Source organism: Suricata suricatta, chromosome 12, assembly GCF_006229205.1.
Source record: "Suricata suricatta isolate VVHF042 chromosome 12, meerkat_22Aug2017_6uvM2_HiC, whole genome shotgun sequence".
Lineage (NCBI taxonomy): Eukaryota > Metazoa > Chordata > Mammalia > Carnivora > Herpestidae > Suricata > Suricata suricatta.
Window position 1 is genome coordinate 64,213,993 of NC_043711.1, and position 20,777 is coordinate 64,234,769.

Below are 20,777 nucleotides of genomic sequence, written 5' to 3' on the forward strand. Positions count from 1 at the left end.
AAAATAAGGATTAAATTCAGGAAATATGTCTTGGGGGAGTCATTTAAAATACACACATACGGGGCGCCTGGGTGGCTCAGTCGGTTAAGCCTCCGGCTTCAGCTCAGGTCAGATCTCACGTTCATGGGTTCGAGCCCAGCGTCAGGCTCTGTGCTGACAGCTAGCTCAGAGCCTGGAGCCTGCTTCCGGTTCTGTGTTTCCTTCTCTCTCTCTGCCCCTCCCTCTCTCATGCTCTGTCTCTCTCTGTATCAAAAATAAATAAAACATTAAAAAAAATTTTTTTAAATACACACATACACCCATAAAGACCTCAGGAAATCAAATTTGTATTAGCGTTATTTTAGCCAGTGCTTTATCTAGATTGATTTCCTTTCTGATCATTATGATTTTCATCTAAGTTGCCAAAATACATTACCTCTGATTTTATAGAAGTGAGAAGTTAGGATACAAAAAGCATATAAAAATCTACAAGTACCAAAACATTTATGACCTTACAATTTCATGTTGCAAGAAAAGGGGGACAAATAAGGAATACAAATAAATTATAATCTAAAGAGTTACATACAATGCTTCCTTTGATTATTTATTAAAACTCACAAAGAAAGTGAAAGGAATGTTTTTAAGCCATTGTAAGCAATTACGAACACAATCCGACAACGTTCCCGCTCACATCCCCAGCTTAACAAGCACTGGACACAGCCAGCTTCTTCAAATGATCCATGAACACCTGCAGGCTAACGTCATCAGTTAGGATGGGTGCTCCTGTTTCCTGAAATGTAATGGTAAAGATTTATTGGCAGGTATCTCAAAAGCTGGTTAGAGTTTGTCAATTATCAAGGACCTTTCCACCTCAGAACATTCACAGTCACCCCCTCTCTGCTGGGAGTACTCCTTCTGCTTCACTAACCAGTCTTTCAACTGAAGCATAATTTCCTCACAAAACCCTTTTCTGAGCCACTGAGTCCAGGCCATCCCTGCCACCACAGACAGTTCTACTTTAATCCTCTCCATAGTTCTGATGACCTGTCCAGAGTCTGGCTCCCGTCAGGCCTGAGCTCCCAGAGGCTGCACTCCGGGTCTCGTCTTCCCCATCACACTGACAGCACCTGGCCCAGTGCTCTTTCATGCCCTGCTTACAACAGAAGCTCAGTGAAGGTGTATTTACAAATGAGTGGGTCAGTGTGTCCACTCAGCAACAGGGGGATATTTGTATTATCAGAAATGCTCGTGATTTATGTAATGCTAAGGGAGAAAAACTGAATAGAAACTTTGGCTCCCAGCAAGATCCTATACTTGTAAAAAATAAGTAAAAATATACATGATATACACATTTTATATTACCTACAAAGAAGCTAGAAATACTTAACTCTAGACAGTGGCATTATAGGTAATGTTAATTTTCTTTCTTAATCTTTTCTTTAACATACTCAAAATTTCCAAAATGATACTACCATTACAATTAGGAAAATGTAAGCATTGTTAAAATTTTATAAGATTTCTTCTAGGAAGAAGGAGGAGATGTGCTTTTCCCTATTCCTTCCACTAAGTACAACTAAAAACCCCCAGACATTTTATATAAAACAAACATAAGAAGACTCTAAAAGGTGGAGAGAAGAGAAGAGAATGGTCAAACCAAGGGCCCTGAGGCCCAAGGAACAACACAGTGATGCGTTCTCTGGGTTTCCTTTTAGCCTCGTATCTCAGACCTGGAGGCGAAGAGGCTGGCAAACAATCACCGGATACAGACAAAAACATCAGAAAAAGCCAACTTTCTCCAGCTAAAGGACCAGCATAGCCTAGCAAGACAAAAAAATGTTAGATAATGACCACTGCACTCCCAAGGTGACAGAAGATACTGTGGCCCAACCCACACCAGCAAAGGCTGAGTGGGCACCTTAGACTGCCACCCTCACAAGACAGCAACAAGGGACCCCAACACCCCCACCAAGATGCTGGCAAACAAGGTCAAGGATGGCACTGGGAATTTCATCCCCAACGGCCAGGGGAACATCTCCCTACTGCCATGGTATCAGTAGAGACCATTCAGGGAGCCTATACTCCCGCCCCCGCCTGGCAGTAGTAATAAGATGTACTCCAGGCCCCCTGCACCGGGCATCAGAGGCAGCCTAGAGGACAGTCAGCACTTTTCATTACCACCCAAAACAAATAAAGCCATCTCCACCACATGATTCACAGAGACTAGGAAGGGAGCTGGAATGCCTATCTCCACCCAGCAGTAACAAGGAACTGTCCCTCACCCAGGTGTTAAGAGACCAATGGAAAACCTGGTTTGCTTCAATTGAATGAAAAAAAGACAGTCAGCAGGAATTAAGTTGCCTACAGTGTTAGAATTATCTGACAGAGACTTGACAGCCATGACAGAAATGCTTTAATGACCAACTATGAGCACACTTGAAACAAATGAAAAAGTAAAAAGCCCCAGCAAAGAAAGTCTCAAAAAAGAGAGAGACATAAACAAGAATCAAAGGAAAATTTTAGGACTGGGAAACACAGAAACAAATAAGTTCAATGTATGAGCTCAATAGCAGAGAAGGAACAGAGAAAATAATCAGTGAACTGAAAGATAAAATAGTAGAAATAATGCAACTGAAAATCAGAAAGAAAATAGGTGGGGGAAAAAATGTACAGGGCCCCAGGGACATGTGGACTATGAAAGACCTGACATGCATGTCACTGGAGTCCCAGAGAGAAAGGAAAAAAAGGATGGGCTGAAAAATTATTCAAAAAAATAATGACTGATAACTAATAAATTTTGGCAAGACAGATATATACAGAATCAAGAAGCAAAGCAAAGTCTAAACAGGCTAAATCCAAAGACATTCACACCAAACACATGGTACTTAAACTTCTGAAAACTAGTGCTAACAAAGAAACAATCTTGAAAGAAGGCAGAGAAAGATATCTTACCTATAGGGGAAAAACAATGAGAATGACAATTAATTTCTCCTTAGAAACCAGAGATACCAAGAGACGTACAGCAAAATATTTTTCAACTGACTAAAGAAAAGGATGGCCACCAGAATTCTTTATCTAGAGAAAATATCCTTCATGAATGAGGGGGAAATCAAGATTCTCAAATGAAAATAAATTAAGAGTCTATTACCATCAGACCTAAAAGAATGGCTAAAGGCGGGGTACCTGGGTGGCTCAGTCAGTTGAGTGTCTGACTCTTGATTTCGGCTTGGGTCATGGTCCCAGGGTCAAGGGATCAAGCCCCTGTTGGGCTCCATGCTGAGCATGGAGGCTGCTTACAATTCCCACTCACTCTCAAAAAAAAGAAAAAAAATAAGAAAGAAGAAGCAAAGGGAAGAGGAGGAGGAAGAGGAAGAGGATGAAGAAAAATGGCTAAAGAAAGATCTCTACCCAAAAAGGAAATGATAAAAGAAGAAATCTGGGAGTACCAAGAAGAAATAAAGAACACAGTAAGCAAAAATATGGATAAATATAATTCGATTTGCATCCTCTCCTGAGATTTATAAATTGTTTGTTGTTTGAAGAAAAACTGTAACACTGATGCATATAGAAAAAAATATTTAACACAATTATAAATGGGGTAAAGGAATATAAATGGGAGTAAGTTTTCTATACATCACTTTAACTAGTCAAAAAGCCAGTGATTATGTATGTATAATGTAATATAATGCTCTACTATCTACAAGTAGGAGTGACAACTAAGAAACGCTACACAAAGAGATAAACTCAAAAACAATATAAATGAATTAAAATGGAATTCCAGGGGTGCCTCGGTGGCTCAGTTGGTTGAGCATCTGACTCTTGATTTTGGCTCAGGTTATGATCCCAAGGTCATGGGATCAACCCTGAACTGGGTTCCGTGCTGAGCATGCAGCCTGCTTAACATTCTCTTTCTCTCTCACTTAGCCTGTTCCCCTGCTAGTGCTCTCTCAAAAACAAATTTTTTTAAAAAATGAATTCTAAAAAATGTTCAAGTAACCACAGGAAGGCAGGAAAAACAGAGAAATGAAAATCAAAGAAACCAAAAAATAAAATGGCAGATTTAAGCTCTAACATATTCATTAATTACATTAAATATAAATGGTCCAAATACACCAATTGTAAGAGTTTAACAGAGGAGATTAAAAATCATGACCCAACTATGTGCTGTTCATAAGAAACTCACTTCAAATATAAGAAAAGAAATAGGTTGAAAGTTAAAGAATGATAAGAGATATAACATGCAAATATCTTTCTGCATGAAAAATTATCCACTTTTGCTCTGCAAAAGACCCTGCGAAGAGGACGTACAGACAAGCTACAAGTGAGAGAAAAAATTTACAAACCACATATTCAACAAAAGGCTAGCATGTAGAGCACATTAAGAACTTAAAACTTGGGGCGCCTGGGTGGCTCAGTCAGTTAGGCCTCCGACTTCGGCTCAGGTCATGATCTCATGGTTCGTGGGTTCAAGCCCCACGTCAGTCTCTGTGCTGACAGATCAGAGCCTAGAGCCTGCTTCAGATTCTGTGTCTCCCTCTCTCTTTGCCCCTCCCTGCTCATGCTCTGTCTCTCTCTGTCTCAAAAAATAAATAAATAAAACAGTAAAAAAGAACTTAAAACTCAACAACAAAAAAGCCAAATAATCCTATTAGAAGATGGATAAAAGAGAGGTTTCATTGAAGAAAATAGATAAATGGAAAAGTATATAAGATGCTCAGCATGATTAGCCATCAAGAAAATGTAATTTATTATTTTGTTATTTAAATGTTTATTTTTGAAAGACAGAGAATGAGCAGAGGAGGAGCAGAGAGAGAGAGAAAGAGAGAGGGAGGGAGCATCCGAGGTGGGCCATACACTAATAGTCAGCTAGATGCAGGACTTGAACTCATGAACTGTGAGATCATGACCTGAGTAAGTCTGATGCCCGACCAACTGAGTCAGCCAGGTGCCCTGAGAAAATGTAATTTAAAACCACAATGTCATACCACTACACACTTATTGGAATAGCTAAAGTCAAAATGATGACAATAACAAATGTTGACAAGGATGCAGAGAAACTGGATCACTTGCACATTGCTAGTGAGGATGCAGAAGGAAGCAGTCTCTCCAGAAAATACCGCAGTTTCTTAGACTAACTACATGACTACCCTACACTGAGCAAATGTACTCCAGGGCATTAATCTCAGAGACAGGAAGACTTATATTCATAAGTACCCCATACAGGAATATTTACAGCAGCTTTATTCCCAATAGCCAAGCATCTGTGAACCCAGATGTCCTTCAGCGGGTGAATGATTAAGCAACTACAGTACATCTCTACCATGGAATACTATTTGGCAAGTTAAAAGGAAACAAATTATTGATACATGCAACAACATGGATGAATCTTTAGATAATCATGTTGAAAAAAAAAAGGCAGTCCCCAAAGGTCTTGCACCATGTGATTTCACATACATAACATTCTTGACGACAAAATCACCGACGTGGAGCACACGGCAGCAGTGGCCAGGTGTCAAGGAAGAGGTGGCACAGGAGGGAAGTGAGAGTGACTATCCAAGGGCAAATGAGAGATCCCTGTGGTGATGGAAGTGTGTATCTGGACCATATCTACGTCAGGATCCTGGCCGTGACACTGCACTATGCTTGCATAAGATGTTCCCACTGTGGGACACGAGGTAAAGAGCACAGGGAAGGTCTCTGCATTATTTCTCACACCTGCTTGTAAATTTACAATTACCTCAAAAGAAAGTTTAACTTTATAAAGTATAAGAAAACAGAGCAAAAGAAAAGACCTATTTGAGAAAGACATAAATGTTGGGGATAATTAGATACAGAAGGAATCAGAGGCTGGAAAGTGAGGAGGAGGCAGAACCAGTGATAAGCAGGAGTAGATGTTTCTGCCCTGCACCCTCAGGAGAGGGAGAAGAGGGAGAGGGCCTGGGGCAATGTTGCTGTGTCTACGAGGAGAGCCAAATGCAGGTCATGCTACAGAGTTCTGTCCTCTGGCTGAATCTGTCACACTATGCTTCGTACTGCAGAAGGGGAGCCACACCAGTGTCCCCTCCGCCTCAGCTATGTTATTCAAAGTTTCCACCCACCCAACCACCCCCCAGCAAAACACATCAGGTAATTCTGCTTTAAGGCCTAAAGGGATCCGTTTGGTAACAAGTTTTTCAAAAGGAGCCTGGCCTCCTCCCCTAGATAACTGACAATTTCTTACCTGTCCCCAGGCATATAGATTATTGTGTGTCTGAGATGGGTTCACTTTGGACAAAAGGAATCGGGCCTTTAAAAAAGCAAGACATTTAAAGATTACAATGGCATTAATATTAGTGAAATAGTAACAACAAGTGTTTACAACATTTCTTTTGTTAAGGTAGCATTTTTCTACCACACAGGAACCAATGTCTTTAATGTAAGCCAATACTCCCAATTTATAAGGGTTCCCGAAACATGAGATATATGTTTTATTTTGGCAACCCTCTACTTTTATGGTGCCACTCATTTAAGAAGTCATACTTGGAAGTTTGGCTGAATGTCAATTTATGTCACCACATAAAATATTAACTACATCACTGCATTCATAGCCATGAAAATACATCAGGAAACCAACAGAACACGAGAGCTCACCTGGCTGCCTCCATGCTCCGTGTTAATGTAACGGGGCATCGGGAAGCGCGCCTGCAGAATCTCTTGAGCATCATCCAGTGGTGCCTGCAGAAGGTGCTTGAAATTTTCATACTCGGGCATGTCCTGGTACCCAGCTTTACGCCACTGGGCTATGGTCTGCACCAAAACAAACCAACGAAAACCATGGTGGAAACACCAAAACAACAGTCTTCCTTGACACTCTTGACACTCCCACAACCACCTAGAACTTGTTTCCCGTGAGGAAGTCTTATACCAAGAATGACGAGTTGCAGCGGGGAGAAGAGCAGAGCTGTGAAGAGTAAGTAGGAGTAAGCAAAGAGGTGCAGCCAGGACTCCCACACCTGCACAGTTCTCCCAGAAATGTCACAGCCATCAGTCACACCTCTTCCCTTTCCTTTTAATGTTTATTTTTGAGAGAGAGAGAGAAAGAGAGAGCAAGGGTGAGACAGAGAAGGCGGGACATAGGATCTGAAGCAGGCTCTGCACAGACAGCAGACAGCCTGATGGGGGGCTTGAACTCATTAACTGTGTGATGACGACCTGAGCCGAGATCAAGAGTCAGATGCTTAAGTGACTGAGCCACCCAGGTGCCTCTTCCAGGTGTTAATTTCTGACTGATTGGTGGCATAGAGGAAATGCCCATAACCTTTTTTGGGTCCAAGAGTTCATCAGAACACTCACAACCAGTAGATTTGGGGCTTTTGGAAAGTGAGAACTATGTCATTATCTTTGTTCTTAGAACGCATTACTTGCATGCAAATAGAAGGTGTTCAATAAATGTATCAACGAACAAGATGGGGGTTGTGGTCAGAAATGTCTGTAAGGGGTAAGCTGAAGGCTAGAAACCTAGTCGAGATTACTGCCCCTATAGGAACCAGTGGGAACAGCAACTGGTCACCCAATGGCCCTTGGTCTAGGACCATTACTGAAACTTAGCATCTGTAGGCAAGCAGCCAGCACAATGAGCATCAATATGCTGAAAACTATACAAATATGCATATTAATATCAGGAAACTAAGTCATTCTAGTTATTAAGGTAATTCTGAAACACAATGGATACCTTTGCAGGACATCTGAAATCACATCTAATGTAAAGAATGGACAGCAGACAAAGAATGTGTCAATGAACACAATGCTCAGTGAAAGGATTTTCTTCAGAGGAGCCACTCCCTTTCTTAGGAAACCCCTTTGAGAACGAAAGGGCTTCTCCCCTGACCATGACCCAGTCATCCTTGGGACCCACAGACCCAGTGTAAGGTTAAGCATGTTCCTTTTTTTTTTTTTTTTTAAGATTTTATTTTTAAATAATCTCCAACCCAATGTGGGGCTCAAACTCACAACCCCGAGATCAAGAGTCACATGCTCTACTGACTAAGCCAGCCAGGCGCCCCCAATGTTATTTCAACAAAGAAAAACCTTAGTCCCAAACTTACTGTTTACTGGTGATTCTAATAAAAACTGCTGTCCTCATAATAAACAGTGGGTCTTCTAAGCCCAAATTATTTCAAATGTCATCAAAACCTAAATTAATAAAAACAAAGCCAAAACAATAGTAAGGAAAGAAATTAACATCGTCTTACCTCACCAAGATAAATGACAATTTGGAAGAAAGTATCCATCAGCAAAATTCTGTCAGCTAGAATGCTGCTGCTGTCCAAGAGTACGGGCTGAAGAAAAAGGGAGAGGGATGGCATCAGTCTTCCCCATTCCCACATGGCAACCCCTCCAACCCACACCTGCAGTGTCCACTTAACAGCTGCAAGCTGTTTGCAACAGGCACCTGGCAGGGTGACTCTCCCTGTCTTTAAGGAAATGCCTGCTCCCTGCTCCTGGACTCAGGAGTTCTACAAATCAACTTTGCAGAAGAAACAGGCTCCGAATAACCCCTCATCAATTGGGAAGAGATTAAGGACATTTTCTGCTCCAGAAACCAGAAACATTCTGTTTTGTGTTAGAAACATTCTCTCAAATCTACTGCTGTAGATGACTGAGAGCAGTGATGCCTATATGAAAAAGAACAGCTTTTAATGTAAGGTTTAAAGGTTAACTACGAAACATTTTATTATGATTTCTATTTCAGTAATACAAGTAACATACTCATTAAGGAAAATTGGAAAATTTGTACCCAAGAACGACAAATGTTTGGAATTTATTTTCACATAGTTTTTAATTGTTGTATGCTAAAAAATATATAATTTAGGAAAGTTTCTATTTTGATTTTTTTCACATAACATCTTTTTTTAGGTTTTTTAAAAATTTGTGTTAGTAATCTCTCAACCAGCACTCTTAAGAGCAAGAAGCAGACGCTCTTCCAACTGAGCCAGCCAGGTGCTCCGCCGTTCTGTTCTTTTCTTCCTTTCTTTTTCTTCCTTCCTTCCTTTCTTTCTGTCTCCCCCGCCCTTTCTCCCTTTCTTACCTCCTTTCTTTTTTTTACATTTTTAAGTAACCTTTATGCCCAATATGCAGCTCAAACTCACGACGCTGAGATAAAGGGTCACAAGTTCTACCGACTTAGCTAGCCAGGTGCACCTTCATGTAACATTTTAATACTTTATCCCATTACATAAACTTTGCAAACATTTCTCAGATTGCTTATTTTCCTACTATTAAACACTTGGATTGTTTTCTAATCTTCTATTATAACAGTTCATTTTACTATTTCTTTGAACAAACCTTTTTCTGTATTTAGAAGGACTTCCCTCAGGTACAAGACATGGATTTACTGGTCAAAGTATATGATCACATTGGAAATAAAAGTACCCATATACTTTTGTAACTTTTTAACATGTAATCCTGCCTTCCACAGCTAATAGCTTTCTTTACATACCCCAGGAATTTTTCCTATGTGTATTTCTTATTACTGAGAAATAATGTTAAATTACTATAAAGACTCAAACTTTTCTTTTTTTATAGCTTTGTTCTAAGCAAAAACTTGCGAGAAAAGAAACAACCCATACTAGGGGATTCCAATTCTGAGAAAGGCGCTCATGCAAAACCTCACCTCTGGTGGCCCATGGAACGAATAGGAGTACAGAATGGGCTGGATCATGATGAGGGACTGGGTTAGGTCCTGTCGGGCAAAATGGTGTCTGTAATATGACGATTCGTCAGGACTGTTGTTAAACACTTGGAGAAACGGGGATCTTCTAAGATGGAACATGAACTGCATTTACAAAAAGAAAAGAAAAAGACAAGTGTATACAGTTGTAACTTTCTTAGAAACCCAAAGAGTGGACTTGCCTTAGGTCTCCGAAAGAGGAGCCAGATTTTAAAACAAAGGTTTCTGGGTTCGTGTGAGCAGAAAGTACATGGTAGTACCAGGGAGGGGGGAAGAGGGAAATGGGAAGCTGTTTAGTAAGTATACACTTTCGGTTTTGTAAGATAAAAAATGCTGGAGATCTGTTGGCTAACAATGTGAATATACTTGAAACTACTGAACTGCACACTTAAAAATCGTTAAGATGCAGGGTGCCTGGGTGCCTCAGTCAGTTGAGCTTCTGGTTTTGGCTCAAGTCATGATCTCACAGTTCATGGTTCGAGCCCCACATCAAGCTCTATGCTGACAGCTCAGAGCCTGCTTTGGATTCTGTGTCTACTTCCCTCTCTGCCCCTCCCCACTTGCACTCTCTTCTACCACAATTAGAAATAAACATTATTTTTAAGAAGGAGGGAGGAGCCCTGTAGGTATGTCAAAGCTTCCACGTGTAAGGGTTTCGAAAGGCAAAACAGCCTTTATTTCTGGAGTTACTGGGCCAAGTTGCAGACAGAATATCTAGAAAGGCCACAGGGCAGTGGGGAAAAGGCATACTACAAAAGTAATGAGCACAACACAAGAAAGTAGTAGTAGGATGGGGTGGGAACGGAGGGGCAGCAGGAGGCTTCCCAAGCCACTGGGGTCTGAAAGACGTGCATGAGGTGGCCGGGGGGTGGGGTGGGGGGACTACAGCTGCAGCAGTTAAGAGGGCGGAGCGCCCAGGACTCAGGCTGGCATGCTGGAGTGAGGGTGTGTACAGGAGAGGGAAGGAGAAGAGATGCGGCTGGAGAGGCATGCTCTCTACCATGAGGATCAGAAAGATGGCAGACTTCTAGCTCAATCTAAAGAGATGCCAGACATGAAAATGAGCTGCACTGAGAAGTATAACGCTTCCTGAGATTCCAAATATTGAATCACAGGTTCCTAAATAATAATTATGGCTGACATTCAATGCATCCTGTGTTCAAGGCACAAAGCAGTTTACAAAAACGATGTAATACTTACAGTAAGCCCATGAAGTAGGTTCTCTTACAATCCCTGGTTTATGGCCCAAGGCCACTCACACTGAGGGGCAGAGCCACTCTATTCCAGGCATCTGGTTCCAGAGACTGGGCTTGACCTCTAACCTAGATGCCTCAACTGAAGGAATCCTAGAAACCACCTCACTCAGTGGTTTTCAAACAGTGCGCTTCAGCACTAGCAGATCCTTAGGGGTCAGGCTGGGGGGCAGTGAAGGGTCCTGTGGCAGCACCCCGTGGGTGAGGGTGGTGCATGGGCACAACCAGAGCAACTGCAAGTCTACCTGCTTTATGTGCTGTCTTTTAAGGGGGTCCTCTCAAAGAAAGGATTCCATGGCTTTAAAGAGATTGCAAACCTCTTCTCCAGACCCACTCCCTGCTTCTGAAAGGAAACCAACATCCAGGGTATTCAGGACCTCACCCCAGATAGGCAGCAGCAGAGCCAGTGCTGGAACTCCACTCTGACTCTGGCAGGTCCAGGGCTCCTTCCCAAACACCCTACAGCCTCAGATGTTCCGGCACAGGGCACACAGCCACGTGTCAGGGACCACAGAGCCCTGCCCAAGTGAAGTGACCTCTAAGTGACCTTGACAGTCCAAGCTACACAAGTTCACGACTGAAACCCGTGACCAAATTGAGTAACTGAAAGAATACCTACTTGCATATCTGAGTGCTCACAAATTTACTTAAAAATGGAAGCTTTCTGCTCTCTACTTATTCCTCATGAAGGCATCTCTGAGGGAAAGGAAGGGAAGAGCAGCTGGGTTTGCTTCCTGTTCCGGGAAAGCCACACTGTGAAGAGGCCCCGAGAGTCCCGGGCCCCAGCTGTGGAGCGGGCTCACACCCACCAAGCCATCCGTCCACCTCGGCCTATCATCCCCACAGCACCTACGAGGACATTTACAGATGAGGAAGGGTGTTCAGAAAGGTAAATGCACAGATCTCTGACAGCGGCTTCGTGGTCTGTCCGCTTCTCTCCCGCCTTTCCTGTCCAACGGCTCCCAAGTGCCTGGTCCGGGCACAGAGCAGTTATTTACGGGAGCTGTTATTACTGCTGATTTCCAGGCATGAGGTGGCAGAGTCACTTAAGACTTACCATTAAATATTTGTCATTATTTCTGGTTCTGTTTTGTTATATTTGTTTTCATGTGTGCTTCATTTTCTTGATCTGCTGCTGAGAAAGCTGTCTACCCAAAACTTTTACAAATTAAGAGATTCTGTTGTGGCCTTCAGCAACAACCCTATTTCACCTTTTCATGGAAGTTTACATACTTCTCTTCTCCTAGGATATCATCTTTGTTTTCTGTAAGGCTGAGACACCGTCTCACAGAGACACAGAGAACTGAACAGAACAGAATAACCTTCATCACCTATAAGCGGAGTTCAAAACACACCAAGTCTGCACTTTAGCCTGAGAGCAGCAAGTCTTAGTTCTAAAAAGAAAATTTTTGTTTTTGTTTTTGTTTTAACATTTATTGATTTTTGAGAGATAGATCATGAGCAGGGGAAGGGGCAGAGAGAGAGGGACACACAGAATCGGAAGCAGGCTCCAGGCTCTGAGCTGTCAGCACAGAGTCTGACGTTGGGCTTGAACCCACGAACTAGGAGATCATGACCTGAGCCGAAGTCGGACGCTTATCTGACTGAGCCACCCAGGCACCCCAAAAAATTTGTTTTTAGAGAAAGAGAGAGAGAGCACACACAAATGGAGGAGAGAGGCGATGGGAGAAAAAAAGAGAATCTCAAGCAGGGTCCATACTCAGTGTGGACCCAGATTAAAAAAACAATTTTTTTGTAGCGTGTTTTATTTTCATCACAATTTATTCTTCTATAGTTATTTTAAAAACATCTTTTACTTACCTGAGGATACAGAGAGAAGGAATCTGATAACCTAAAAGAAGTGGGGTCTTCTTTGTTATACTGTCCAAATTTCTGACACTATAGAAAGAAAACAGCAAAAAAGAAAAAAAGAGAGAGAGAGAGAGAGAAGCCAAGTTAGTGTCATCTGGAAAAGGCCTGCAGTAGGACTGCTATGTTCTGATCCCAACTCAGCCTGAGAGTCCCAGCCCAGCGCTTCTCAACCACGGCCGGGCAGACCCAGCACCCAGGGCGTTAACACAGAGAGTGACTCGACAGACATGCAGACACCCCGCATTCCTGCCGGAGGACGGCCCGGCCCAGGCAGCGGCTCCGGGGGCTCTCTCAGGAGCCTCTCCCGTAGGAAAATCCCCGAAGTGCGCCCAAAACTGGCATGATAAGCTTTGATGTTCTATCACTCTACAGCTCAATTTTCTTCCTTTTTTCAAAGGCAAATTTCTGAACAATATTCTCTCTTCCAATCTTTATTCCCTCTATGTTTTGCACCTCCCTTCTGGCCACTAGAGAACTGAGCCTTCTGCTACTGAAGGAAAACTCATCTCTGACAGTTACCCTTTCGTAGCTTCCTAGACTCCCCAGTACCACGGGCCAAGTGGCTCCCCAAAACCTCATCAAATTCTCCTCCAGGTGCTAACACAGCACTTTCCTAGTTCTCATTCTCTCCAACTGATCCTTCTCTGTCTTGTTCCATGGCCCCTCATCTCCCTACCTCCTAACTGTGGGTTCCTCGGAGACTAGTTCTTGGCCCCTGCTCCCATCCTCACTATTTCAGCTACAAGTAACAGACCAATGTCATCTAAATCCACCCCCACATTCAGTGCTGCCTGTTAGAGGCATCCAAATGCAGGATGGCTCCCCTCAGATGTGTTTTCGCATCCATGAGTTCGAGCCCCACATCGGCCTCTGTGCTGACAGCTCAGAGCCTGGAGCCTGCTTCAGATTCTGTGTCTCCCCCTGTCTCTGCCCCTCCCCCACCTGTGATCACTCACGCGCTCTCTCTCTCAAAAATGAAGACAATTTTTTAATGTTTCTTTATTTTTGAGAGAGACACACACACATACACATAGAGTGTGAGTGGGGGAAGGGCAGAGAAAGAGGGAGACACAGAATCTGAAACAGGTTCCAGACTCCAAGCTGTGAGCACAGAACCCAACATGGGACTCGAACCTATGAACCGTGAGATCATGACCCAAGCCGAAGTCAGATGCTTAACTGACTGAGCCACCTAGGTGCCCCTACTTTTTTTATATTAAGTAGTTGCTCATCAATGAAACCGATTTTTTAAAAATTTTATTTATTTTGAGAGAGAGCAAGGGAGGGGCAGAGAGGGAGAGAGAATCCTAAGCACGCTCAGCGCTGTCAGGAAAAAGCCCAATGTGAGGCTTGAACCCAAGAACCATGAGATCATGACCTAAGCAGAAATCAAGAGTCTGTCACTTAATCAACTGAGGCACCCAGGTGCCCCAGCCTTTTTTTTTTTCTTTTTAAGAGAGTGTGCATATGCATGAGCCACATAGGGGCAGAGAGAAGGAGACAGAGAATGATAAGCAGGCCCCATGCTCCATGTGGAGCCCGACATGGGGCCAGAGGTTATGATCTGAGCCAAAATCAAGAGTTGGACACTCAACCAACTGAGCCACCTAGGTGCCCTGTGATAGTAATTTTTAAGTAAAACTTTCCCTGCTTAAAGTACTGTGTAATATATCTCTCCTGATTCCACCCAGAATAACACATGAGGTGTCTCTATACTCACGGGGCCATGGATCCCTACTCCTGAAAAAAACCGCCCAGATCTGGAGAGAAAATACAGAACCACAGCATCTACAGGGACTTATCTAAATCAACTCTTACGTTACACAGATTTGCATCTTTCTCCAAATATCCTGTGCATGTCATTTCTTCCCAACCGTAGTGTAAGCTCTTAGGAGAAAATGTACATGTAAATGTGTTTGGTTTAAGGTAAGCAACACAAAGTTCTTGTTGACTGACTATGAAATGACAGGTTTAAGCACCAGCTTTCTTTTCTCAAGGTAGAGCAGAGACTAAGACGGAACCTGTGCCACGGTGCCCAACTTACCAGTCGTATGAGCTGTCGGTCCAGCCACCGGAGCACATCGGGCCCTTCCTCTGACTCTGCCCGGAACACCCCCAGCCGAGCCATCAAGACTGCCGCAGCCTCCTGGTCAAATGCTGCTTCTATGTGCCTCAGCTGGCTCTGCGCATCTGCCCAACTGACAATTCCAGAATTAGTACCATGCTTACATTCAGGAGAGACAGAAAGCCAGATTTCCCTTCAGATAAAGAAACCTAAGTCCTGTTACTTCATCTAAGGCAATATAGATTCGAACTCCATTGTCAGTAAGGAATCACAGGAGTTTTACATACACTTTCATTTGCCCTCATGTGATCTCTAAAGGCTGTGAGTGCAGAGGAAAAATTACGGAGAACTTCTCAAAGTTCCACAAGATATCATGAGAGTAGATACCCAAAAAGTACCTACGTCTCCAGTTCCTTCCTTTAGGTCAATCTTGCAAACACCTGTGTGTTTACAAATATACTGGATGACTTTCCAGCATCATACCCAGGGTAGAAAGAATTAGCAGATATACAAAAGTTTTCTAAATGAATAAAGACATTATGAACAAAACTGAAAGACAACAGACAGGAACAGATAGGAACAAAAGACAATAATCATATCCAGAATACACAGAGTCCCTGCATATCAATGAACAAGAAAAAGAAAAAGGTTTTACAAAATGGACAAAGGTGATCACAGAAGAAATAAACATGAGAAGTGCTCAACCCATTAATAAACAGAAAAATGCACACAAAAGTGGCAAACTGCTCTATATTAGCATGTTAGAGATCAATAATATTCATTATTAATGAGAAGACAGGACTCCCCTTACACTATTAGGGAGAACACAAATTAACTTCTTAGGACAGTTTTGCAGGATACAAAATTCTACTTCTATGAAGTGGCTGGAAAGAAATACTCATATACACAAAGACCTAAACACATGAATGCAGCACTGTTGGACGGAAGGTAGGACCTGAAATTCCTCAAAGAGAGGAGTGGTACATCCCATCCTAACCATGCAGTGCTGTGCGGCCATTGCAGCGAGTGAGGGACTCGTATGTATTGATGTGGAAGATGTCCTTGACATGGTCTTGAGGAAAGTTTGTAAGTATACGAACATAAGAAGCCATACGTGCATATCATACACACATATGATATAACTGCATGGAAACTAGACTGTGAAGATGATACCAGTGTGGTGATAGCACCTCACCTCTGGAGAGTGTGGGCAGAGACCCATTCTTTATATACTTATGAGCTGCTCGCATCTTTTACAAGGAGAATGTATTTATGGGTTACTTCTCTGATGACAGTAAAAATTAATTTTTAATGAATTTAGTCCTACTGAAAGAGGATTCTTCTAGGCAAGTGCCTGCAGGCCTAACTAGGTTAGCCGGCAATGCCTCTTCCTCCTTCTCCTTCTCTAATCAAGTGAGCCAGTGAGACTGGTGAGAACCATGCGGTGAAATTAGGAAGATAAACTAACAGATGTTAAGTGACCTCTTCAAAGGAAAAGCCTGCTGGCTCCACAGAAAAGAAACCGGGATGCTCACTTTCGGGCAATGGTGGTCACACGGATGCGCCTCTGGGTGCTGGAGTGTTGATACTGCGTGACAAACTGGATGGCACCTCTGCCTCCTTGGGGGACGGGGGCGTTGTGCTGCAGGCAACAGGCCACATATCTGGTTACTGTCACAGGCATGACTCAAACACACACGGTCACAGGGCCCACTGTGCTCTTCCTAAAATGACTAACATAGCGCTGATAGCAAGGTTCTTGATAAGCTCTGAACAGTACATTTAAAATCAAGGCATTTCACTATACATAACTTTTATCTCAAAAAAAAAAACATATTCAAGTAAATATTAAACTCAAGTTACTGACATGCATGCTGAAGTGTTTAGGGATGAGAGACACTGATGACAGGAATTTGTCTTAAAGCAAAGTAAAATATGGTTAAAATGAGAACTATAGAATCTAAGCATTGGGTGACAATACCTATAATTGTACAGGTTTTCATTCTACAATTTTTTCCACTTTTTTGTACATTTGAATTTTTCTAAATAAAATAATGGGGGAAAACTGACACACTCAAAAGTTCACCAAAATTATGATGGCTGGTAAAAAACTATCCTCCTTCTAATGAACTTATAAGTTCAATAATTTAAGTAATGAAAGCAATCTGCTGTCTGACTCTGACCAAACCCCAGAAGGAAAAAAACGGTCATGCCAGACAGGTATCAGACAAACACAAGCCCAAAGAGGCATCAGTCTGAAGAGAAAGAAGCCAGGGCCACCCATCTGTAATAAATCCGAACACACAGGGGTGCCTGGGTGGCTCAGTCAGTTAAGTGTCCAGCTCAATTTCAGCCTAGGTCATGATCTCACAGTTCGTGAGATCACACCCCATGTTGGGCTCTGTGCTGATAGTGCAGAACGTGCTTGGGATTCCTTTCTCTCTCTGCCCCTTCCCTGCTCACACTCACACACACACACACACACACACACACACACACACACACTCTTTCTCTCAAAATAAATGAACATTTAAAAATAAACAAATAAATCAGAAAACACAACACTCAGACAAGAATACTCATAAAGAAATCCAACTCACTTGATTGACTACTTCAAAGTAGATGCCAAGTGTAGATGTGGGATCCAGGCCACAGATTTTCCAATGACTCGTACCACCAACACCAAGCTCCTGGGGTAAGAAGAGGAATTAAAAATAAAAATAAAAAAGCTACTCCCGTGGTTAATTGCTGATGAAAAGTACTGACCCTAAGAATGGTAGGCTATTTAGAAGATCTCATTCCAAATGAAAATTTAAATTTAACTAAAAAAAGTACAACTATAAGCCAGAATGAGGTTTAAGATTTATTACAGGACTCTAAAATTAGGCTTCTTTAAAAAAAATTTTTAATTTTTTTAAATTTATTATTGAGACAGAAATAGAGCATGAGTGGGGGAAGGGCAGAGAGAAAGGGAGACACAGAATCTAAAGCAGGCTCCAGGCTCTGAGCTATCAGTACAGAGCCCAACACCAGGCTCAAACCTACGAACTGTGAGATCATGACCTGAGCCAAAGTTGGATGCTCAAACGACTAAGCCACCCAGGCACCCCTAAAATTAAGCTTCTTACACTAAAATTTGGACCAATTTCCATTATATCACCAAGATAACTCTTTCTTTCTCTCTTTCTCTCTACACACACATACACATATACACACACACAAACATAACACTGAAGTTAGCTGAAAGAATCAAGTCAAGGTTAGAATTATCTTGAAAGTTACCTTGAAAGTTTTCACCATTATTATCTGAACAAGACATAGTTACAGAACATTAGTTATTAAATATTAATTTTTCAGTCCAGCTCCTTTATGTAAAAGCTACATATAAATCTTTATAAGAGGGGCGCCTGGGTGGTTCAGTCAGTTGAGCATGCAGCTTCAGCTCAGGTCATGATCTTGCGGTTTGTGGGTTCGAGCCCCACATCAGGCTCTGTGCTGACAGCTCAGAGCCTAAAGCCTGCTTCAGATTCTGTGTCTCCTAGGCTCTCTGCCTCTCCCCTGCTCTTTCTCTCTCTACCGCCCCATCTCTCCCACTCAAAAATAAACGAAAAAAGAAAAGAGGATGAGAAAGATGAAATCTAGTGTGGGCCTCCATCGTGCCAGAGGCTGTTCTGCATGTTCTCCCTGAACTTACTCATTTAGCCCTCCCAACAGATATGATTACAATCTCCACTTCCTACATAACATTAAATCCCCGAGCAATTACGTACCTTGTCCAAGCCACAAGACTAGCAGGGTAGATATGTGCCCTTGTATCCATGTCTGGCTCTACAGAGTCCAGCATGTCCTCGTTGAACAGGACAATGTAGGAAGGATATAATTGTGACAACCCCAGCCCAGAACCACCCTGGAGAGGCCTCACTGGACCCAGCGGTCTGTCTCCTGGCAGCTAAAGTATAAGCAGAGGAAATGAGCCACCAGCGAAGCCACCTCACCATCTGGTGGTAACTTAACTTTGTTCACATACTCTCAAAACGTTACCCAAAGAACATAGCTGTGTATATGTACGACAGTGTCATCCATGCCCAAACAACTCAAAATGGTCTCTGAGAAGGGAGACAAAGGTATCACCTGTAAGGACAACACACAGAGGTTTGTCCCTGAAGGGTCTAGCTGAATGCCTGCCTTGCTACACAGAATACCTGTGGCTCACTGGCACAGAGACTCAAACAAGGACCGTGGGTCAGGGGAACTGGGCCTCTAGCTCCTCTCCTCCATATGAGCTCTGACCAGAGAGCAAGATACTTGACCTCTCTAAGCCTCAGTTTTCTCCTCTGACCCTTTAGATAGATGAAGGACAGACAGAAATGACACCACCTCTCAGAGTTGTAGTCATCAGTAAGAGTTGACCCTTCTCCCCTCACCACAGACACATCCCAACAAGTGACATAGGTTGCCCCGCTGACATTTCTAACGAATTAAATCCTGAGACACAGGGGGTGAGAACGGAGTTTTCCTTACATTTTCTGACACACATGGTCCTTTCACATTCAGAGACACACAAGGACCAATGGCTCCTGCAACTTTCAGTTCCCGAGAGGTCTAGAACGGAAATACAAGAGAGCATAAAGTTAAAATTCATTGAGAACCATCCTCTCACAAAAGACACAACTAAAACTTACAGGAAAAATGTGGTAGTGTTATCATTCCAGTGAGAAGAAACCCTACATGGATTATTCTCTTGCAAACTTTTCCATGACCTCTGTAGTTGGATAAAAACTTTAATAAAATCCTCCTTTAGAAATCTCACTGACTTTGTTTCAAAGATAATGCAGCATTTTGAACTTTCTCACTTTTGAAATTATTGCTGTGCATACAGAGGAAATAATTCTGCCAAAAATACATTTTCTTCCAATCCCAAATACTTAGCTGTAATTATTTATAATTTCTGATCAGTGGATACACTTTTATTTTGCTTTAAAAATGCTTAATTCATGAACTCCAATATAATTACATGGCCAACATATTTAGATTTTAAAATCTCAATTCAAAAAGGAAAAAAACCACCCAAACATTTGAGAAGCTTGTTTAAAGTTTAATCCAGATGATTTAAGATGATCTCTAACTCTCAAAGTAATGATCCCAATCATATGGTGTAACATCCCCTTCTAATGTTTTCTCAATGACTTAGAATGAAGTGTGTAGGGCTTTCAGTAGGGACTGAAAGGAAAAGCAGGCCCCAAACTCCCACTGCTGCACTATTTCCGAGCTCTCTGGTCAGTCTGCAGGTAGGCACTGAATATAAACATGGGTCTATGAACATGCGGGCCCATACGACAGCCAGGGGGACGCGCAGCACCTCTGCTCCAGCCCGCCACCCCTCCTTGGCCTGCTGTCTTAGAGCAGGACCAAGCAGAGCCTGCAGGGCACTCAGACACCGCTTTGCATAAAACATTAATAAACATACAGGTCATCCTCAAGAAGCAAAGTGACAGACTCAATATACCTTGTTCAACTATTTTGCTGGGAGCCTTTTAATTTACCTTTTGGTGCCTGTGTCCAGCAAGGTGAGGCTTCTACAAGTCTGACTACTAAATACGTAAGAACACTCCTCTTCCATTAAGACTAAAAAGCTACCGTACCTTCACTTCCAAAGTAGCACCAAACGCCATGCGAAAATCTCCATTGAAATCTTTACTAAAAATTCTTTGGAATGTCTGCTTGAAGAGAGAGGTGTTGAAAGAGTCTCCCATCACCATGTAGCCTCTAGGAAAGAAGAAAGTGGACATTTGGGATGACTGAAAGCCACTCAGATGCTTCCATGGCGTTCACAAATAGTAATGTTTTTAAATATTTTTTTACAGTTTATTTATTTTGAGAGAAAGAATGAGAGAATGAGTGG

The 20,777-nt window shown here is 42.5% G+C and overlaps 1 protein-coding gene across 5 annotated transcripts in view; it reads right to left on the bottom strand.

Annotated features, from left to right (window-relative positions):
- Window positions 1-557: 557 nt before the first annotated feature.
- SEC23B (SEC23 homolog B, coat complex II component) overlaps window positions 558-20,777 on the bottom strand; it is a 35,273-nt gene continuing 15,053 nt past the window's right edge. For 4 of the 5 annotated variants that reach the window (XM_029919119.1, XM_029919117.1, XM_029919118.1 and 1 more), the window contains exons 10-21: window positions 20,518-20,641; window positions 19,397-19,477; window positions 17,476-17,565; window positions 16,411-16,517; window positions 14,855-15,008; window positions 12,760-12,837; window positions 9,629-9,790; window positions 8,208-8,294; window positions 6,881-6,916; window positions 6,607-6,762; window positions 6,197-6,262; window positions 558-769 (exon numbers count right to left, since the gene is read on the bottom strand). In XM_029919119.1, the coding sequence (XP_029774979.1) occupies window positions 680-769; window positions 6,197-6,262; window positions 6,607-6,762; window positions 6,881-6,916; window positions 8,208-8,294; window positions 9,629-9,790; window positions 12,760-12,837; window positions 14,855-15,008; window positions 16,411-16,517; window positions 17,476-17,565; window positions 19,397-19,477; window positions 20,518-20,641 (1,231 nt within the window). In that variant the 3' untranslated portion in view covers window positions 558-679. The remainder of the gene's footprint in view (window positions 770-6,196; window positions 6,263-6,606; window positions 6,763-6,880; window positions 6,917-8,207; window positions 8,295-9,628; window positions 9,791-12,759; window positions 12,838-14,854; window positions 15,009-16,410; window positions 16,518-17,475; window positions 17,566-19,396; window positions 19,478-20,517; window positions 20,642-20,777) is intronic. The other variant, XM_029919116.1, reaches the window with a different exon arrangement.